This window comes from Coregonus clupeaformis, chromosome 29 (assembly GCF_020615455.1).
Source record: "Coregonus clupeaformis isolate EN_2021a chromosome 29, ASM2061545v1, whole genome shotgun sequence".
NCBI classification, from domain to species: domain Eukaryota; kingdom Metazoa; phylum Chordata; class Actinopteri; order Salmoniformes; family Salmonidae; genus Coregonus; species Coregonus clupeaformis.
In genome coordinates, this window is record NC_059220.1 from 29,518,588 (window position 1) to 29,538,587 (window position 20,000).

The 20,000-nt window shown below is 46.0% G+C and overlaps 1 protein-coding gene and 1 non-coding gene across 6 annotated transcripts in view; one reads left to right on the forward strand and one right to left on the reverse strand.

Moving 5' to 3' along the window:
- Positions 1 to 20,000, reverse strand: part of LOC121545013 (ral GTPase-activating protein subunit alpha-2) — a 142,721-nt gene that overhangs the window by 39,277 nt on the left and 83,444 nt on the right. For all 5 annotated transcript variants that reach the window (XM_041855333.2, XM_041855331.2, XM_041855332.2 and 2 more), the window contains 5 exons: positions 19,434 to 20,000; positions 18,903 to 18,974; positions 17,277 to 17,400; positions 15,417 to 15,572; positions 11,678 to 11,836 (listed from right to left, as the gene is read on the reverse strand). The exon at positions 19,434 to 20,000 is cut by the window's right edge and continues 235 nt beyond it. In XM_041855333.2, coding sequence (XP_041711267.1) covers positions 11,678 to 11,836; positions 15,417 to 15,572; positions 17,277 to 17,400; positions 18,903 to 18,974; positions 19,434 to 20,000 — 1,078 coding nt within the window. The remainder of the gene's footprint in view (positions 1 to 11,677; positions 11,837 to 15,416; positions 15,573 to 17,276; positions 17,401 to 18,902; positions 18,975 to 19,433) is intronic.
- On the forward strand, positions 12,901 to 12,977 carry trnag-ucc. The gene has a single exon. It is a non-coding gene; the product is annotated as a tRNA-Gly (tRNA).

Consider the following 20,000-nt stretch of genomic DNA (forward strand, 5'->3'; position numbering starts at 1 on the left):
AGTTGATAGAGCATGGCGTTTGCAACGCCAGGGTTGTGGGTTTGATTCCCACGGGGGGCCAGTAAAAAAAAAAAAAAAAAAAAAAAAAAGGTATTCACTAACTGTAAGTCGCTCTGGATAAGAGCGTCTGCTAAATGACGTAAATGTAAATGTAATAAAAAATGTAAAGCTGAAATGTATTGAGTCAATAAGTACTCAACCCCTTTGATATGGCAAAATGTGCTTAACAAGTCACATGATTTTTAAATGACTACGTCATCTCTGTACCCCACACATACAATGATCTGTAAGGTCCCTCAGTCGAGCACTGAATTTCAAAATACAGATTCAACCACAAAGACCAGGGAGGTTTTCCAATGCCTCGCAAAGAAGGGCACCTATTGGTAGATAAGTAAAAATAAAAAAAGCAGGCATTGAATATCCCTTTGAGCGCGTTTAATTTATAAATTACCGTTTGGATGGTGTATCAATATACCCTATATATCAATACAAAGATACAGGCGTCCTTCCTAACTCAGTTGCTGGAGAGGAAGGAAACCGCTCTGGAATTTCACCATGAGGCCAAAACAGTTACAGAGTTTAATGGGTGTGATAAGAGAAAGCGGAGGATGGATCAACAACATTGTAGTTACTCCAGAATACAAACCTAATTAACAGAGTGTAAAGAAGGAAGCCTGTGCATTTTTTAAGTATTCCAAAACATGCACCCTGTTTGCAACAAGGCGCTAAAGTAATGCTGCAAAAAAATGTGGCAAAGCAATTCCCTTTTTGTCCTGAATGCAAAGTGTTATGTTTGGGGCAAATCCAATATAACACATTGCTGAGTACCACTCTCCATATTTTCAAGCATAGCGGTGGCTGCATCATGTTATGGGTATGCTTGTAATCATTAAGGATTGAGGAGTTTTTCAGGATAAAAAAGAAATAAAATGGAGCTAATCACAGGCAAAATCCTACAGGAAAACCTGGTTCAGTCTGTTTTCTACCAGAAACTGGGAGATGAGTTAACCTTTCAGCAGGACAATAACTAGGTAATATCTACAATTTAGTTGCTTACCAAGAAGACAGTGAATGTTCCTGAGTGGCCCAGTAATAGTTTTTACTTAAATCTGCTTGAAAATCTATGGCAAGACCTGAAAATGGTTGACTAGCAATGATCAACAACCAATTTGACAGAGCTTGAAGAATGTTGGAAAGAATAAATGGGCAAATGTTGCACCATCCAGGTGTGGAAAGCTCTTAGAGACTTACAGCTGTAATCGTTGCCAAATGTGATTCTAACATGTATTGACTCAGGGGGTTGAATAGTTATCTAAATCAAGATATATTAGTGCTTGATTTTTCATATTATATATATATATATATATATATATATATATATATATATATATATACACACATATACATACATACAGTGGGGAGAACAAGTATTTGATACACTGCCGATTTTGCAGGTTTTCCTACTTACAAAGCATGTAGAGGTCTGTAATTTTTATCATAGGTACACTTCAACTGTGAGAGACAGAATCTAAAACAAAAATCCAGAAAATCACATTGTATGATTTTTAAGTAATTCATTTGCATTTTATTGCATGACATAAGTATTTGATCACCTACCAACCAGTAAGAATTCCGGCTATCACAGACCTGTTCGTTTTTCTTTAAGAAGCCCTCCTGTTCTCCACTCATTACCTGTATTAACTGCACCTGTTTGAACTCGTTACCTGTATAAAAGACACCTGTCCACACACTCAATCAAACAGACTCCAACCTCTCCACAATGGCCAAGACCAGAGAGCTGTGTAAGGACATCAGGGATAAAATTGTAGACCTGCACAAGGCTGGGATGGGCTACAGGACAATAGGCAAGCAGCTTGGTGAGAAGGCAACAACTGTTGGCGCAATTATTAGAAAATGGAAGAAGTTCAAGATGACGGTCAATCACCCTCGGTCTGGGGCTCCATGCAAGATCTCACCTCGTGGGGCATCAATGATCATGAGGAAGGTGAGGGATCAGCCCAGAACTACACAGCAGGACCTGGTCAATGACCTGAAGAGAGCTGGGACCACAGTCTCAAAGAAAACCATTAGTAACACACTACACAGTCATGGATTAAAATCCTGCAGCGCACGCAAGGTCACCCTGCTCAAGCCAGCGCATGTCCAGGCCCGTCTGAAGTTTGCCAATGACCATCTGGATGATCCAGAGGAGGAATGGGAGAAGGTCATGTGGTCTGATGAGACAAAAATAGAGCTTTTTGGTCTAAACTCCACTCGCCGTGTTTGGAGGAAGAAGAAGGATGAGTACAACCCCAAGAATACCATTCCAACCGTGAAGCATGGAGGTGGAAACATCATTCTTTGGGGATGCTTTTCTGCAAAGGGGACAGGACGACTGCACCGTATTGAGGGGAGGATGGATGGGGCCATGTATCGCGAGATCTTGGCCAACAACCTCCTTCCCTCAGTAAGAGCAGTGAAGATGGGTCGTGGCTGGGTCTTCCAGCATGACAACGACCCAAAACACACAGCCAGGGCAACTAAGGAGTGGCTCCGTAAGAAGCATCTCAAGGTCCTGGAGTGGCCTAGCCAGACTCCAGACATGAACCCAATAGAACATCTTTGGAGGGAGCTGAAAGTCTGTATTGCCCAGCGACAGCCCCGAAACCTGAAGGATCTGGAGAAGGTCTGTATGGAGGAGTGGGCCAAAATCCCTGCTGCAGTGTGTGCAAACCTGGTCAAGACCTACAGGAAACGTATGATCTCTGTAATTGCAAATAAAGGTTTCTGTACCAAATATTAAGTTCTGCTTTTCTGATGTATCAAATACTTATGTCATGCAATAAAATGAAAATGTATTACTTAAAAATCATACAATGTGATTTTCTGGATTTTTGTTTTAGATTCCGTCTCTCACAGTTGAAGTGTACCTATGATAAAAATTACAGACCTCTACATGCTTTGTAAGTAGGAAAATTGGCAGTGTATCAAATACTTGTTCTCCCCACTGTACGTACGTACGCTGGCTTGAGCAGGACATGCGCTGGCTTGAGCAGGGTGACCTTGCGTGCGCTGCAGGATTTTAATCCATGACTGCGTAGTGTGTTACTAATGGTTTTCTTTGAGACTGTGGTCCCAGCTCTCTTCAGGTCATTGACCAGGTCCTGCTGTGTAGTTCTGGGCTGATCCCTCACCTTCCTCATGATCATTGATGCCCCACGAGGTGAGATCTTGCATGGAGCCCCAGACCGAGGGTGATTGACCGTCATCTTGAACTTCTTCCATTTTCTAATAATTGCGCCAACAGTTGTTGCCTTCTCACCAAGCTGCTTGCCTATTGTCCTGTAGCCCATCCCAGCCTTGTGCAGGTTTTTTTATCCCTGATGTCCTTACACAGCTCTCTGGTCTATAATAAAATGAAATGTACACACACACACACACACACACACACACACACACACACAGTACCAGTCAAAAGTCTGGACATACCTACTCGTTCAAGGGTTTTTCTTTAATTTTTTAAAACTATTTTCTATATTGTAGAATAATAGTGAAGACATCAAAACTATGAAAAAACACATATGGAATCATGTAGTAACCAAAGAAGTGTTAAACAAAACAAAATATATTTTAGATTCTTCAAAGTAGCCACCCTTCGCCTTGATGACAGCTTTGCACACTCTTGGCATTCTCTCAACCAGCTTTATGAGGTAGTCACCTGGAATGCATTTCAATTAACAGGTGTGCCTTCTTAAAAGTTAATTTGTGGTATTTCTTTCCTTCTTAACACGTTTGAGCCAATCCGTTGTGTTGTGACAAGGTAGGGTTGGTATACAGAAGATATACCTATTTGGTAAAATACCAAGTCCATATTATGGCAAGAACAGCTCAAATAAGCAAAGAGAAATGACAGTCCATCATTACTTCAAGTCAATCACACTTCTGTGAAATCAAACTGTCCACTTAGGAAGCAACACTGATTGACAATAAATGTCACATGCTGTTGTGCAAATGGAATAGACAACAGGTGGAAATTATAGGCAATTAGCAAGACACCCACAATAAAGAAGTGGTTCTGCAGGTGGTGACCACAGACCACTTCTCAGTTCCTATGCTTCCTGGCTGATGTTTTGGTCACTTTTGAATGCTGGCGGTGCTTTCACTCTAGTGGTAGCATGAGATGGAGTCTACAACCCACACAAGTGGCCCAGGTAGTGCAGCTCATCCAGGATGGCACATCAATGCGAGCTGTGGCAAGAAGGTTTGCTGTGTCTGTCAGTGTAATGTCCAGAGCATGGAGGCGCTCCCAGGAGATAGGCCAGTACATCAGGAGATGTGGAGGAGGCCGTAGGAGGGCAACAACCCAGCAGCAGGACCGCTACCTCCGCCTTTGTGCAAGGAGGAGCAGGAGGAGCACTGCCAGAGCCCTGCAAAATGACCTCCAGCAGGCCACAAATGTGCATGTGTCTGCTCAAACGGTCAGAAACAGACTCCATGAGGGTGGTATGAGGGCCCGACGTCCACAGGTGGGGGTTGTGCTTACAGCCCAACACCGTGCAGGACGTTTGGCATTTGCCAGAGAACACCAAGATTGGCAAATTCGCCACTGGCGCCCTGTGCTCTTCACAGATGAAAGCAGGTTCACACTGAGCACGTGACAGGCGTGACAGAGTCTGGAGACGCCGTGGAGAACGTTCTGCTGCCTGCAACATCCTCCAGCATGACCGGTTTAGCGGTGGGTCAGTCATGGTGTGGGGTGGCATTTCTTTGGGGGGCCGCACAGCCCTCCATGTGCTCGCCAGAGGTAGCCTGACTGCCATTAGGTACCGAGATGAGATCCTCAGACCCCTTGTGAGACCATATGCTGGTGCGGTTGGCCCTGGGTTCCTCCTAATACAAGACAATGTTAGACCTCATGTGGCTGGAGTCTGTCAGCAGTTCCTGCAAGAGGAAGGCATTGATGCTATGGACTGGCCCGCCCGTTCCCCAGACCTGAATCCAATTGAGCACAACTGGGACATCATGTCTCGCTCCATCCACCAGCGCCACGTTGCAACACAGACTGTCCAGGAGTTGGCGGATGCTTTAGTCCAGGTCTGGGAGGAGATCCCTCAGGAGACCATCCGCCACCTCATCAGGAGCATGCCCAGGCGTTGTAGGGAGGTCATATGTCTTCTTGTCTGCCACCCAGACAGCTGGCGTCGGGTAAGTTTGGCTTTATACATAGCTTGGGCTTTGTCGAGTAAGGCTTAAACTATGTATTTAGATTGTAGTTAGGTATTGTAGGTAGGCATCGTGGGTTGTTGTGGGTAGTTATTGTATGTAATTATTGTAGGTTAGTATTGTATTCGGCGGTGGCGGGTGTAGCACGAAGCTAGCTAGCTAGCTAACTCACCTCCTGGACTAGCTGGCGAGTAGCTATTAGCAACGGTAGCAACTAAATACGATATCCTTTTAGCCAGCTACATTCGTTCGCAGCGACGCCGTTTTTCAAACAAAGTCAACACAGCAGCCATTGCTAGCTAGCCAACACTACCAGCTAGCTGTACTGTAGCAGCTAAATACAATATCTTTGTGCTAGCTAGCCAACGTTTAATTATTGCTGCGTTATGAAAGGAACTAGACACGGACACGAATTATCTGTTTAGTGTGTTAACACACTATTGGTAGTTTGTTGTAACCAAGTATTGGTGCTAAATTGTGTGTTATTGGATGCTAGCATGCTAGTTAGCTATGGCATCATAGTTAGCTAGCTGAATAAAGTAAGTTGAGTCTATTCCTTGAAACATTGAACCGCTGTAGTTTACAACAATTCTAATTTCTAAAGTGGAAGTTGGGAGAGTTTTATTCGGGTGGTTCAGTGAAACAATTATAGTTTCTGAGGTGTAAGTTGGGAGAGTTATATTTGGGAGTTTTGGTGAGGGAGGCCCTGCTCTCTCCTTTCCCAGATGTTTAGTTCATTTCATTCCGATCTCCTCTGCATTATTGTAGCCATCTGCTACAGCCTGTCAACTATGCCTCTGCCTATCCCTGTTCTCTCCTCTCCGCACAGGCTACACAAACGCCTCACACCGCGTGGCTGCTGCCTCTCTAACCTGGTGGTCCCTGCACGCACCACACACCTGGAGTTCCAGGTCTCAGGCAGCCTCTGGAACTGCCGTTCTGCTGCCAACAAGGCTGACTTCATCCCAGCCTATGCTACCCTCCAGTCCCTCGACTTCCTGGCGCTGACGGAAACATGGATTACCACTGAAAACACTGCTACTCCTACTGCTCTCTCCTCGTCTGACCATGTGTTCTCGCATACCCCGAGAGCATCTGGTCAGAGGGGTGGTGGCACAGGAATCCTCATCTCTCCCAAGTGGACATTCTCAATTTTTCCCCTAACCCATCTGTCTATCTCCTCATTTGATTTCCATGCTGTCACAGTCACTAGCCCATTTAAGCTTAATATCCTTGTCATCTATCGCCCTCCAGGTTCCCTCGGAAAGTTCATCAATGAGCTTGACAAGTTCCTTTCCTGAGGATGGCTCACCCCTCACAGTTTTGGGGGATTTCAACCTCCCTACGTCTACATTTGACTCATTTCTCTCTGCCTCCTTCTTTCCACTCCTCTCCTCTTTTGACCTCACCCTCTCACCGTCCCCCCCTACTCACAAGGCAGGCAATACGCTTGACCTCATCTTTACTAGATGCTGTTCTTCTACTAATCTCACTGCAACTCCCCTCCATGTCTCCGACCACTACTTTGTATCCTTTTCTCTCTCGCTCTCCTCCTACACTACTCACTCAGCCCCTACACAGATGGTAATGCGCCGCCGCAACCTTCGCTCTCTCTCTCCCACTACTCTCTCCTCTTCCATCCTATCATCTCTTCCCTCTGCTCAATCCTTCTCCCTCCAATCTCCTGATTCTGCCTCCTCAACCCTCCTCTCCTCCCTTTCTGCATCCTTTGACTCTCTGTGTCCCCTATCCTCCCGGCCGGCTCAGTCCTCCCCTCCAGCTCCGTGGCTTGATGACTCACTGCGAGCTCACAGAACAGAGCTCCGGGCAGCTGAGCGGAAATGGAAGAAAACTAGACTCCCTGCGGACCTGGCATCTTTTCACTCCCTCCTCTCTACATTTTCTTCATCTGTTTCTGCTGCTAAGGCCACTTTCTACCACTCTAAATTCCAAGCATCGGCCTCTAACCCTAGGAAGCTCTTTGCCACATTCTCCTCCCTGCTGAATCCTCCTCCCCCCTCCTCCCTCTCTGTGGATGACTTCGTCAACCACTTTGAAAAGAAGGTTGACGACATCCGATCCTCGTTTGTTAAGTCTAATGACACTGCTGGTCCTGCTCACACTGCCCTACCCTATGCTTTGACTTCTTTCTCCCCTCTCTCTCCAGATAAAATCTTGCGACTTGTGACTGCAGGCCACCCAACAACCTGCCCGCTTGACCCCATCCCCTCCTCTCTTCTCCAGACCATCTCCGGTGACCTTCTCCCCTACCTCACCTCGCTGATCAACTCATCCTTGACCGCTGGCTATGTCCCTTCCGTCTTCAAGAGAGCGAGAGTTGCACCCCTTCTCAAAAAACCAACACTCGATCCCACTGATGTCAACAACTACAGACCAGTATCCCTTCTTTCTTTTCTTTCCAAAACTATTGAGCGTGCCGTCCTTAGCCAACTCTCTTGCTATCTCTCTCAGAATGACCTTCTTGATCCTAACCAGTCAGGTTTCAGGACTGGTCATTCAACTGAGACTGCTCTTCTCTGTGTCACGGAGGCTCTCCGCACAGCTAAAGCTAACTCTCTCTCCTCTGCTCTTGTCCTTCTAGACCTGTCTGCTGCCTTTGATACTGTGAACCATCAGATCCTCCTCTCCACCCTCTCCGAGCTGGGCATCTCCGGCGCGGCTCACTCTTGGATTGCGTCCTACCTGACCGGTCGCTCCTACCAAGTGGCGTGGCGAGAAGCTGTCTCCGCACCACGTGCTCTCACCACTGGTGTCCCCCAGGGCTCAGTTCTAGGCCCTCTCCTATTCTCACTATACACCAAGTCACTTGGCTCTGTCATATCCTCACATGGCCTCTCCTATCATTGCTACGCTGACGATACACAACTAATCTTCTCCTTTCCCCCTTCTGATAACCAGGTGGCGAATCACATCTCTGCATGTCTGGCAGACATATCAGTATGGATGACGGATCACCACCTCAAGCTGAACCTTGGCAAGACGGAGCTGCTCTTCCTCCCGGGGAAGGACTGCCCGTTCCATGATCTCGCCATCACGGTTGACAACTCTGTTGTGTCCTCCTCCCAGAGTGCGAAGAGCCTTGGCGTGACCCTGGACAATACCCTGTCGTTCTCCGCTAACATCAAGGCGGTGACCCGATCCTGCAGGTTCATGCTCTACAACATTCGGAAAGTACGACCCTGCCTTACACAGGAAGCGGCACAGGTCCTAATCCAGGCACTTGTCATCTCCCGTCTGGATTACTGCAACTCGCTGTTGGCTGGGCTCCCTGCCTGTGCCATTAAACCCCCTACAACTCATCCAGAATGCCGCAGCCCGTCTGGTGTTCAACCTTCCCAAGTTCTCTCCACGTCACCCCGCTCCTCCGCACACTCCACTGGCTTCCAGTTGAAGCTCGCATCTGTTACAAGACCATGGTGCTTGCCTATGGAGCTGTGAGGGGAACGGCACCTCCGTACCTTCAGGCTCTGATCAGTACCTACACCCAAACGAGGGCATTGCGTTCATCCACCTCTGGCCTGCTGGCTCCCCTTCCTCTGCGGAAGCATAGTTCCCGCTCAGCCCAGTCAAAACTGTTCGCTGCTCTGGCACCCCAATGGTGGAACAAGCTCCCTCACGACGCCAGGACAGCGGAGTCACTCACCACCTTCCGGAGACATTTGAAACCCCACCTCTTTAAGGAATACCTGGGATAGGATAAAGTAATCCTTCTACCCCCCCCCCCCCTCTTAAAAAAAAATAATAAATAAATAAAGTGGTTATCCCACTGGTTATAGGGTGAATGAACCAATTTGTAAGTCGCTCTGGATAAGAGCGTCTGCTAAATGACGTAAATGTAAATACAGGCACGTGGAGGCCACACACACTACTGAGCCTCATTTTGACTTGTTTTAAGGACATTACATCAAAGTTGGATCAGCCTGTAGTGTGGTTTTCCACTTTAATTTTGAGGGTGACTCCAAATCCAGACCTCCATGGGTTGATACATTTGATTTCCACTGATAATTTTTGTGTGATTTTGTTGTCAGCATATTAAAAAGTATTTAATAAGATTGTTTCATTCATTCAGATCTAGGATGTGTTGTTTAAGTGTTCCCTTTATTTTTTTGAGCAGTGTATATATATATATGAAAAATGAGGGAAAGAAGTATTTGATCCCCTGCTGATTTTGTATGTTTGCCCACTGACAAAGAAATGATCAGTCTATCATTTTAATGGTAGGTTTATTTGAACAGTGAGAGACAGAATAACAACAACAAAAATCCAGAAAAACGCATGTCTAAAATGTTATGAATTGATTTGCATTTTAATGAGGGAAATAAGTATTTGACCCCTATGCAAAACATTACTTAGTACTTGGTGGCAAAACCCTTGTTGGCAATCACAGAGGTCAGACATTTCTTGTAGTTGGCCACCAGGTTTGCACACATCTCAGGAGGGATTTTGTCCCACTCCTCTTTGCAGATCTTCTCCACGTCATTAAGGTTACGAGGCTGACATTTGGCAACTCGAACCTTCAGCTCCCTCCACAGATTTTCTATGGGATTAAGGTCTGGAGACTGGCTAGGCCACTCCAGGACCTTAATGTGTTTCTTCTTGAGCCACTCCTTTGTTGCCTTGGCCGTGTGTTTTGGGTCATTGTCATGCTGGAATACCCATCCACGACCCATTTTCAACCCTGGCTGAGGGAAGGAGGTTCTCACCCAAGATTTGACGGTACATGGCCCTGTCCATCGTCCCTTTGATGCGGTTAAGTTGTCCTGTCCCATTAGCAGAAAAACCCCCAAAGCATAATGTTTCCACCTTCATGTTTAACGGTGGGGATGGTGTTCTTGGGGTCATAGGCAGCATTCCTCCTCCTCCAAACACGGCGAGTTGAGTTGATGCCAAAGAGCTCCATTTTAATCTCATCTGACCACAACACTTTCACCCAGTTCTCCTCTGAATCATTCAGATGTTCATTGGCAAACTTCAGACGGGCATGTATATGTGCTTTCTTGAGCAGGGGGACCTTGCGGGCGCTGCAGGATTTCAGTCCTTCACGGCGTAGTGTGTTACCAATTGTTTTCTTGGTGACTATGGTCCCAGCTGTAGTTCTGGGCTGATTCCTCACCGTTCTCATGATCATTGCAACTCCACGAGGTGAGATCTTGCATGGAGCCCCAGGCCGAGGGAGATTTACAGTTATTTTGTGTTTCTTCCATTTGCGAATAATCGCACCAACTGTTGGAACCTTCTCACCAAGCTGCTTGGCGATGGTCTTGTAGCCCATTCCAGCCTTGTGTAGGTCTACAATCTTGTCCCTGACATCCTTGGAGAGCTCTTTGGTCTTGGCCATGGTGGAGATTTTGGAATCTGATTGATTGCTTCTGAGGACAGGTGTCTTTCATACAGGTAACAAGCTGAGATTAGGAGCACTCCCTTTAAGAGTGTGCTCCTAATCTCAGCTCGTTACCTGTATAAAAGACACCTGGGAGCCAGAAATCTTTCTGATTGAGAGCAAATCAATTTATAACATTTTTGACATGCGTCTTTCTGGATTTAGTTGTTGTTATTCTGTCTCTCACTGTTCAAATAAACCTACCATTAAAATTATAGACTGATCATTTCTTTGTCAGTGGGAAAACATACAAAATCAGCACGGGATCAAATACTTTTCCCCCCCTCACTGTATATATATATAAGAAGAAAAAAAATGTGGACATTTGTAAATAAATAAATATATATATTTACATTATATATATATATATATATATTTACAAATGTCCACATTTTTCTTCCACTTTGACAGAGTATTTTGTGTAAATCTTTGCCAAAAAAGGATAATTCAATAAATGTTAATCCTACTTTGTAACACAAAATGTTTTGGAAAAAGTCAAGGGGTGTGAATACTTTCTGAAGGCACTGTATATAATAACACAGCCTACTGTTGATGGTTACATTGTGACCTGTACTCTTTGACCCAGCCAGTCAGTCGATCCAGAGCTCTGTGTGCAGTGGCTCAGAACCAAGATGAAAGCTAGCTGAGCGACACTGACTGCCTCAGAGCACATACCCACAGTGAGGGTAATGGACTGGAGTGGAAGAGGAGGGCATTGGAGCGTCCATCTCAGAGTCACATAGGCAGGCAGACAGACAAACCGGTAATCCACTCAACCAACAAGGCAGTCTCAAGGGCCATGAATAAGGAGAGGGGTTCTCTAAGTGAAGATCAGACAGCTGATACCTTTTTCCAAACAAAGAGTTGGATATGCTGAAGCAGGGAAATGGTGAAGGAGTCCTATTATATTTGTTTAATGCTAAAAAGACAGTAAGTAAAATAGTGTATCCATTACACACATACATTTAGTGGAAAATAATCAAGCAAGTGCAAAAACAAGCTCCAAAAGCCATTTAGGTTTTGAGCCAGCCAGCTGATCTGTAGCAGCAGTACCTGTTGTTTCTTCATGATCTGGATGAAGAACATGTGGTTCTTCATGGGGTACACGATGATCAGCACATCTCCAAAGTCAGTGGGGATGATGCCGCGGCGGTAGTCCCTGCTGTGCTCCGACCACACTATGTGAACCTCGTCGTTTCCCAGGTGACGCAGCTGCACCAGAACAAATCACAGGGTTTAGACATCGCTACGGCGCCCACAACGGTCAGAAAAAACAGTTATTCCTATAAAAAGGTTTTAATATATGTTAGCTATTACCACCGCTCTGGGTGTTGTGACAAAGCATCTTATAATTTGAACTTCCACTGGAAATTCAAACAACAACAAAAACATCAAATTGAGCATTTTAAAACCAATCATTGAAATTAACTTTACAAAGACATAAAATTGCATCAAATTTCCATGTTCTATTCATAAATACAAATGAAGTCAGGACAGAAATTACACAAATGACAGGAAATTGGCAGATAGTTAATGTAGCACTCTTTTTCAACCAAGGCAGAGGGGAAGTGAAAGAACAGTCTTCCCTCAGTATTGTGGCTGACGTGGACATTGAGTGATGGGTTAAGGGCGGCCATTCCAACCTCACTGGCCTTTACCCATCAATAATGGGGAAACCTGTTTTTGTTCATGACCACGTGACCTAGATAAGGATAAACTGGGCCTAGTAAGGGCACAGAGTTTTTCCTCATCAGGTGACGAGGTTAGAAAAAAACTCCTGTCCCTGATTATGTGGCAACATCAAGGCTGGGCCTCCTCACTGACTGACAGAGGAGGAAAACATCTGCCAATGTACTTGGGTCTAATGAGCCATTAAGAAAACATGCCCTCACCACCCAAAAAAATGCAATTAGCACATTATTATAAGCCCTTAATTATGGTAATGGCATAATGTTAAACAAATCCACAACTCGCTGATTAAACATTGTGCTCACTGGTTCATCTCATCTGTACAAGGATCAATGGCACCAGTGCAGGTCAGACAGACAGTCACAAATTAACCAAGAATGTTGAATATGCATGTCGAGGTTGCCCACAAAAATCATAAGGATTTTAATTAACATTTGAATATTACACTGAACAAAAATATAAACACAACATGTAAAGTGTTGGTCCCATGTTTCATGAGCTGAAATAAAAGATTACAGACATTTTCCATACGCACAAAAAGCTTATTTCTCTCAAATGTTGTGCAAAAATGTGTTTACATCCCGGTTGGCAGGGATGTAGCTCAGTTGGTAGAGCATGGCGTTTCCAACGCCAGGGTTGTGGGTTCGATTCCCACGGGGGGCCAGTATGAAAAAAAAAAAAAGAATGTATGCAATCACTAACTGTAAGTCGCTCTGGATAAGAGCGTCTGCTAAATGACTAAAATGTAAATGTTAGTGAGTATTTGTCCTTTGCCAAGATAATCCAGCCACCTGGCAGGTGTGGCATATCAAGAAGCTAATTAAACATCATGATCATTACACAGGTGCACGTTGTGCTGGGGACAATAAAAGGCCACTCTAAAATGTGCAGTTTTGTCACACAACACAATGCCACAGATGTCTCATGTTTTGAGGGAGCGTGCAATTGTTATGCTGACTGCAGGAATGTCCACCAGAGCTGTTGGCAGATAATTTAATGTTCTCATTTCTCTCCTGTGGGTGAGCCGTTTGCTGATGTCAACGTTGTGAACAGAGTGCCCCGTGGTGACGGTGGGGTTATGGAAAGGACAGGCATAAGCTATGGACAACGAACACAATTGCATTTTATCAATGACAAGTTGAATGCACAGAAATACCGTGACGAGATCCTGAGGCCCATTTCTTTGAAGGTATCTGTGACCAACAGATGCATATCTGTATTCCCAGTCATGTGAAACCATAGATTAGGGCCTAATGAATTTATTTCAATTGACTGATTTCCTTATATGAACTGTAACTCAGTAAAATGATTGTTGCATGTTGCGTTTATATTTTTGTTCAGTGTACATTGAATGATTTGAACCAAGAGGCAGGACTGTCTGGGTAAATGCTAATGTCTCTTTGTCGTCTCCTGCACCAAGCTCTCCAAGACTAGGGGATGTGATTAGGAGTCAGGAGAACATGGAACGTCAGGGAAAGGAGGATAGTGGTTTGTGGGTAGGTCGATTTCAATGATATATGAATAGAGGAGGATGTGAGAAAGGCAGGAAGAATGACATCCCTGTCCCTGCTACACAGTACTGTAGCTATGTGTGGCACTAGAACCACTCCTGTGCGTGGCTTCAGTCAAAGGCCCTTGTCCAATTAGCCCTCAATGACCTCCCATCCACACTAACACACAGCAGGCCTCTCAGCAGCACAAGTGCTCCCTTCTAAAAACACAGAGCTCAGTTAAGCCCTGGTGCTGGTTGTGAGTGTGGGGCTGGCCGGGCGCCCCTCGCTCTGACATTAGGACCCTACATGGCCTGACCCCCACCTCCCAGGTCACTCCTATAACCACATTACTACAGCCAGCTGCTGCTGCTAGGCGCTGCACCACTCTGCCCTCAAGCCCACAATTGGATTGGAGGAATTTATGTTTTTTCCCGTTTTCCTTTTTAGTGTAACTGGGGGCCTTTCATCCCTCTTTCCCTCAGATAGACAATCTGGCCAGCGAAAGCGTTGCCCAACACACAGTATGCATTTAAGAGCAGGCGGTCGGCGAGGCTGAATGTTTTATTTGTAAATTGACAAAGAAACTTCCTGCCTGGACGCTGATACAGCCTCTTTTTCATCCCCCTCCCTCCCTCCCCCGTTAGCCTCCACACGCGCCGCCGAGCTGCCAATTTCTGTCTTGCCTTTGGCTAGCGCAGGGTTCTGGGAAGAGAGGAGTGCAATTACAGGGGCTCCCAGTCAAATGAATCGAAGCGGGCTGAAGGCACACTCCAGCCAAAGCTGGGCCGCCCCTCCAGCGCCTCACACCAGCTAGCCAAAATCAAACTAATTTCCGCAGCCGCTGAGCAGAGGTTCAGTATGGGGTCGGTGCAGGGCTGTTTTTTAGGGAGAGGGGCAGACATGGTGATGGTGTGTGGGGGGGGTATATGAGGATGGCCTGATGAATTTCCTCTCTCCGTGGGACACCATATGAGAAGACTGGCTGCTTGGGCAGGGGCCTCGCGGCTCATTTCTCCATGCTAACTGCTGCTGGTCTGCTACAGCCAGGGAAACAGCCATCGATCGCTCCCGCCGTCACGGCCGGAATGGGATAAAAACGTCCTGCCGGCATCTGCCCGGCGCCTGCACTGCCAGGGACAGCTAATGGCTGAATCTGGGCCCCGGTCACAGCACCCAGGGAAGGGGGGGTAAACAGGTCCGGGAATCACGGTCATTACCGTAACCACACATGCCCCTTCTTACACGCCTGCTCCTCTCTCTACTCCTCAGGCCTTCCCAGGCTTACTAGTCAGTGCCAGAACCCAGGAGTCACACCACCTGACCTCAGTTTCGGACAGAGTGAAGAGCTAAGACAGCACACTGATAGACAGGGCACGGCTCTGAGGCCATTTCACTCTGTATACACTGTGTTTTGTATGCAGACATTACGTTGTTTGAAGGACCGTGGACCTTGCTACATTATTAGTGTAGTGACAGGTATTAACACAGTGTAGGTTAAGGAGCTTTTTCAGTCAATGGCAAACCAACAAACAAGTTTTGGTTGTTGATTGTCTTCCCTTTTGCAGGCTTTTCTGACGTTCCCTTCTTTGATCTAGAGGGAGCAATAGTACCTTTTTGGTGAGGCAGTCGTCAGAGTTAGACGGCATGCGTGTGGACACATGCAAGATGACTTCCACCGTGGAGGTAGCGTAGTACGGAGCAGTGTGTCCTGTGCTGCCGTTCCTCTGAAGCCCTCCCATGAAGCCACAGTGTGTGGCTAGATCAACCTGACAGAAACCACAGACACACAACACGGTTAGGAGAGTGTGATGTCAGTGTGCGTGTGAGATACAGTGGAGAAAAAAAGTATTTAGTCAGCCACCAATTGTGCAAGTTCTCCCACTTAAAAAGATGAGAGGCCTGTAATTTTCATCATAGGTACACGTCAACTATGACAGACAAAATTAGAAGAAAAAAAATCCAGAAAATCACATTGTAGGATTTTTAATGAATTTATTTGCAAATTATGGTGGAAAATAAGTATTTGGTCAATAACAAAAGTTTAAAAATACTTTGTTATATACCCTTTGTTGGCAATGACACAGGTCAAACGTTTTCTGTAAGTTTTCACAAGGTTTTCACACACTGTTGCTGGTATTTTGGCCCATTCCTCCATGCAGATCTCCTCTAGAGCAGTGATGTTTTGGGGCTGTCGCTGGGCAACACGGACTTTCAACTCCCTCCAAAGATTTTCTATGGGGTTGAGATCTGGAGACTGGCTAGGCCACTCCAGGACCTTGAAATGCTTCTTACGAAGCCACTCCTTTGTTGCCCGGGCGGTGTGTTTGGGATCATTGTCATGCTGAAAGACCCAGCCACGTTTCATCTTCAATGCCCTTGCTGATGGAAGGAGGTTTTCACTCAAAATCTCACGATACATGGCCCCATTCATTCTTTCCTTTACACGGATCAGTCGTCCTGGTCCCTTTGCAGAAAAACAGCCCCAAAGCATGATGTTTCCACCCCCCATGCTTCACAGTAGGTATGGTGTTCTTTGGATGCAACTCAGCATTCTTTGTCCTCCAAACACGACGAGTTGAGCTTTTACCAAAAAGTTATATTTTGGTTTCATCTGACCATATGACATTCTCCCAATCCTCTTCTGGATCATCCAAATGCACTCTAGCAAACTTCAGACGGGCCTGGACATGTACTGGCTTAAGCAGGGGGAGACGTCTGGCACTGCAGGATTTGAGTCCCTGGCGGCGTAGTGTGTTACTGATGGTAGGCTTTGTTACTTTGGTCCCAGCTCTCTGCAGGTCATTCACTAGGTTCCCCCGTATGGTTCTGGGATTTTTGCTCACCGTTCTTGTGATCATTTTGACCCCACGGGGTGAGATCTTGCGTGGAGCCCCAGATCGAGGGAGATTATCAGTGGTCTTGTATGTCTTCCATTTCCTAATAATTGCTCCCACAGTTGATTTCTTCAAACCAAGCTGCTTACCTATTGCAGATTCAGTCTTCCCAGCCTGGTGCAGGTCTACAATTTTGTTTCTGGTGTCCTTTGACAGCTCTTTGGTCTTGGCCATAGTGGAGTTTGGAGTGTGACTGTTTGAGGTTGTGGACAGGTGTCTTTTATACTGATACAAGTTCAAACAGGTGCCATTAATATAGGTAACGAGTGGAGGACAGAGGAGCCTCTTAAAGAAGAAGTTACAGGTCTGTGAGAGCCAGAAATCTTGCTTGTTTGTAGGTGACCAAATACTTATTTTCCACCATAATTTGCAAATAAATTCATTAAAAATCCTACAATGTGATTTTCTGGATTTATTTTTCTCAATTTGTCTGTCATAGTTGACATGTACCTATGATGAAAATTACAGGCCTCTCTCATCTTTTTAAGTGGGAGAACTTGCACAATTGGTGGCTGACTAAATACTTTTTTTCCCCCACTGTAAGAGAGATACTGCAGGGGTGTGTGTTTTCTGTACCTCCCATCCCAGGCCAGACACAAAGTCTTCGTAGGCCTGGCTGCCTGTGCTGTTGGACAGGATGGAGCACTTATCCTCCTGACCCTCTCCGATGTAGAACACAGCAATCTTGTGCGTCTCCCTGCTGTAAGACAAACACACAAGATCTGTTGTTAGAACAATGAACCTAATGCAGTTACACTGTGGGGATAGGGGTTTGAAATCATTTCACTATTTGAATAGTATCATTCATTTTTGTCGGATATCTGGATATTTGTAATACATGTGGTTTTCTAAACGTACGTTTTTAACCTGAGCACTGCTGCGCGAGGCTGGCGCTCTATCGCCGCAGCTGTGGAGCGGCTGGTGAGATGGGAGCGAGCAGATGGAGGCGGAGAGAGCGACGCTACTCGGCTACAGCCAAGACTAGCTAACTTGTAGCAGCCACAATGTTATTTATCACTCCATATAACCCAACCCCATTCAGATGGTTGCTGGTTGTAGCCTACTCCTTCTCATTTTGCTAACTTTTCATTCCGTAATTGCACTGAAATCACTACAAATGGAGGCTCTTTGCCGCTTTGCTTAGCAAACATAAACAAACTGCACATGAAGGCAACCAGTCGTTTTAATGGGGCAAACATCATAAAATCAACATTGAAACGTTATTGGTTTCATTAAATTAATTAATTGAAATGTCATGGTATATCCTTGTATGTAACAATATCACATGGATATTTTAATTTAATTTAGAAAAAGCCTTTGTGTTAAAATAGGCCTATACATTTTCTTTTTCAGTATTCAAATATTTCAATATCGTTGCACATCCCTACTCCCCACTCAGCCCAGTTAAGATGAGCGTTCTCTGAAATGTGAACTACACACCTCCAAACGTACACCTCCACACAACACTGTGCAAAATAGTCGTAGCTAACATGGTCTAATATTAGAGCGAGCAGCGTGTGTGTGTGTGTCAGAGTGAGTACACAATAGTATGTGTGTGTGTTTACTTTCCTCATATCCCCCACCTCATGTGACAAACAAAACAAGAGCAGACAGAGTTCCACCCATGTGCTTCATTGTTGCCAGTGTGGCGCGTGGCTCTGTGTTAAATTGGGGGCATTTTGCATGTTTCGACACAGGTTGCCATGAGCGGCCCAGGTATGCTTGCTGGCCTGGCAGAATGATGCCCAATCCTGGGGGTATTCTTTAATAAGCCCCAGTCATTAGCAGTGTGGAGTGCCTATTGATCGCTGTGTGCGAGTGTGTGAGTGCTGCCGAGCTGTGACCAGCCTGAGATGGTGTGGATTAGGAGGAGAGGAGGAGGGAAGCGTGGAGCTGTTTTAATACATGTCGCCTTGAGAGTGTGATCTTTAATGATTTAGAGGAAGGGAAGCTTCATTAGTGGGCTTAGGTTCAGAGTAATGACTGATATGGAATGCAGGCTTAACTAGAATATACCCAGCTGAAATCTAGGTTGGTTTATTAAAAAGGTCTTCATTAGAAATGAAAGACAATGATACATCATTCAGTAAATTCATTTTTTTTTTTAAATACCGAACAAGAAGCACATCATTTATACCAATGTTATCTAGGGATACAGTGTGTGCTGAAGAGGCCCTAAATAATGGGTGTGTAAGAACATACCACTGTCTGGAATCCAAATTCTTCAGTTCTCTCAAGAGCTTGGAGTTCTTCTTCAGGAGATGAAAGCTTTTCCTGAAAAGGAATAAACAAAATTGAACTTGAATGCATCCATTGACAATTATTAGAATTGTTAAATGATCAGCCAGATGGCACTTCACAGTGTACCAGTGCAAAGCTTGTGCCTGTTATTTTTGAATGGTAAAACACAGACTGAAAGTAGGATAAGAAAGTTTCATGTTTTAGTTTGGTTTTTGGTCTGAGGAGTAACAGGTGTAGAGGTTTAAATTGGGCTCGGATAAATTAATAATCTACTGGAGGTGGTCTCCGCTTCCTTCCCCAGAGGTGTGAACCTCACATTCAGCAGAAGGCACCTGCCAAGGTGGACCTGAGTGAAAACAGTTGGGCACAGTTGCCCTGTGGAGAGCAGATTAACAGACTCCACACCCTGCCATGCCAGACTTTTTTTCTCTCTCTGTGAGGTATTCTTCTAACTAGTCTACAGCTGTGGAGGTGTTGTGCTCTGCTCTGTACCTGTGGTCCCATGAGTTCATGCCCAGGTCGTTGAGTAGCAGCCTGCAGAAGTAGAAGGGGGCTTTGGGCTCCTGGTGAGTGGGTTCTCTCTGGCCGGCGGCCTTAACGCTCACGTCTGCGTTCCACCTCTTCACCTGCTCCTCCTCCTGCTGTGTCTGCCTGAGGATGGCCTCCACGATGGCCCTCTCCTGCTCCAGGTTCATTCCGCAGGGAGAGGGGGCTGGCTGGTTGAGCCTCAGCCGGAGCTGGGGCAGGCACTCAGGGCTGCTGTAGCCCAGGTCCTCCAGGAGTTGGTCCAGGACATCCACCTCCTCCTCCTCACAGCCTGACTGGGAGTCGCAACCTGGATGGTAGGAGCGTTCAGAGGTCCCGGGCGAGGTGGGCTTGGTGGTGGAGTGGTTTGAAGACTCTTCACTCCCCTGATGCATCTGGTTGACTCCATCCTGGGTGCGGTAGAGAACCCCTCCGTCCCAGGAGTACTTTCCAGAGATGTCCCTGACGATGACGCGTACCTGGGAGGAGTTGTCGTGGGGTTCCCCTGGACCAGAGGGCTCCGAGGGCACCTGG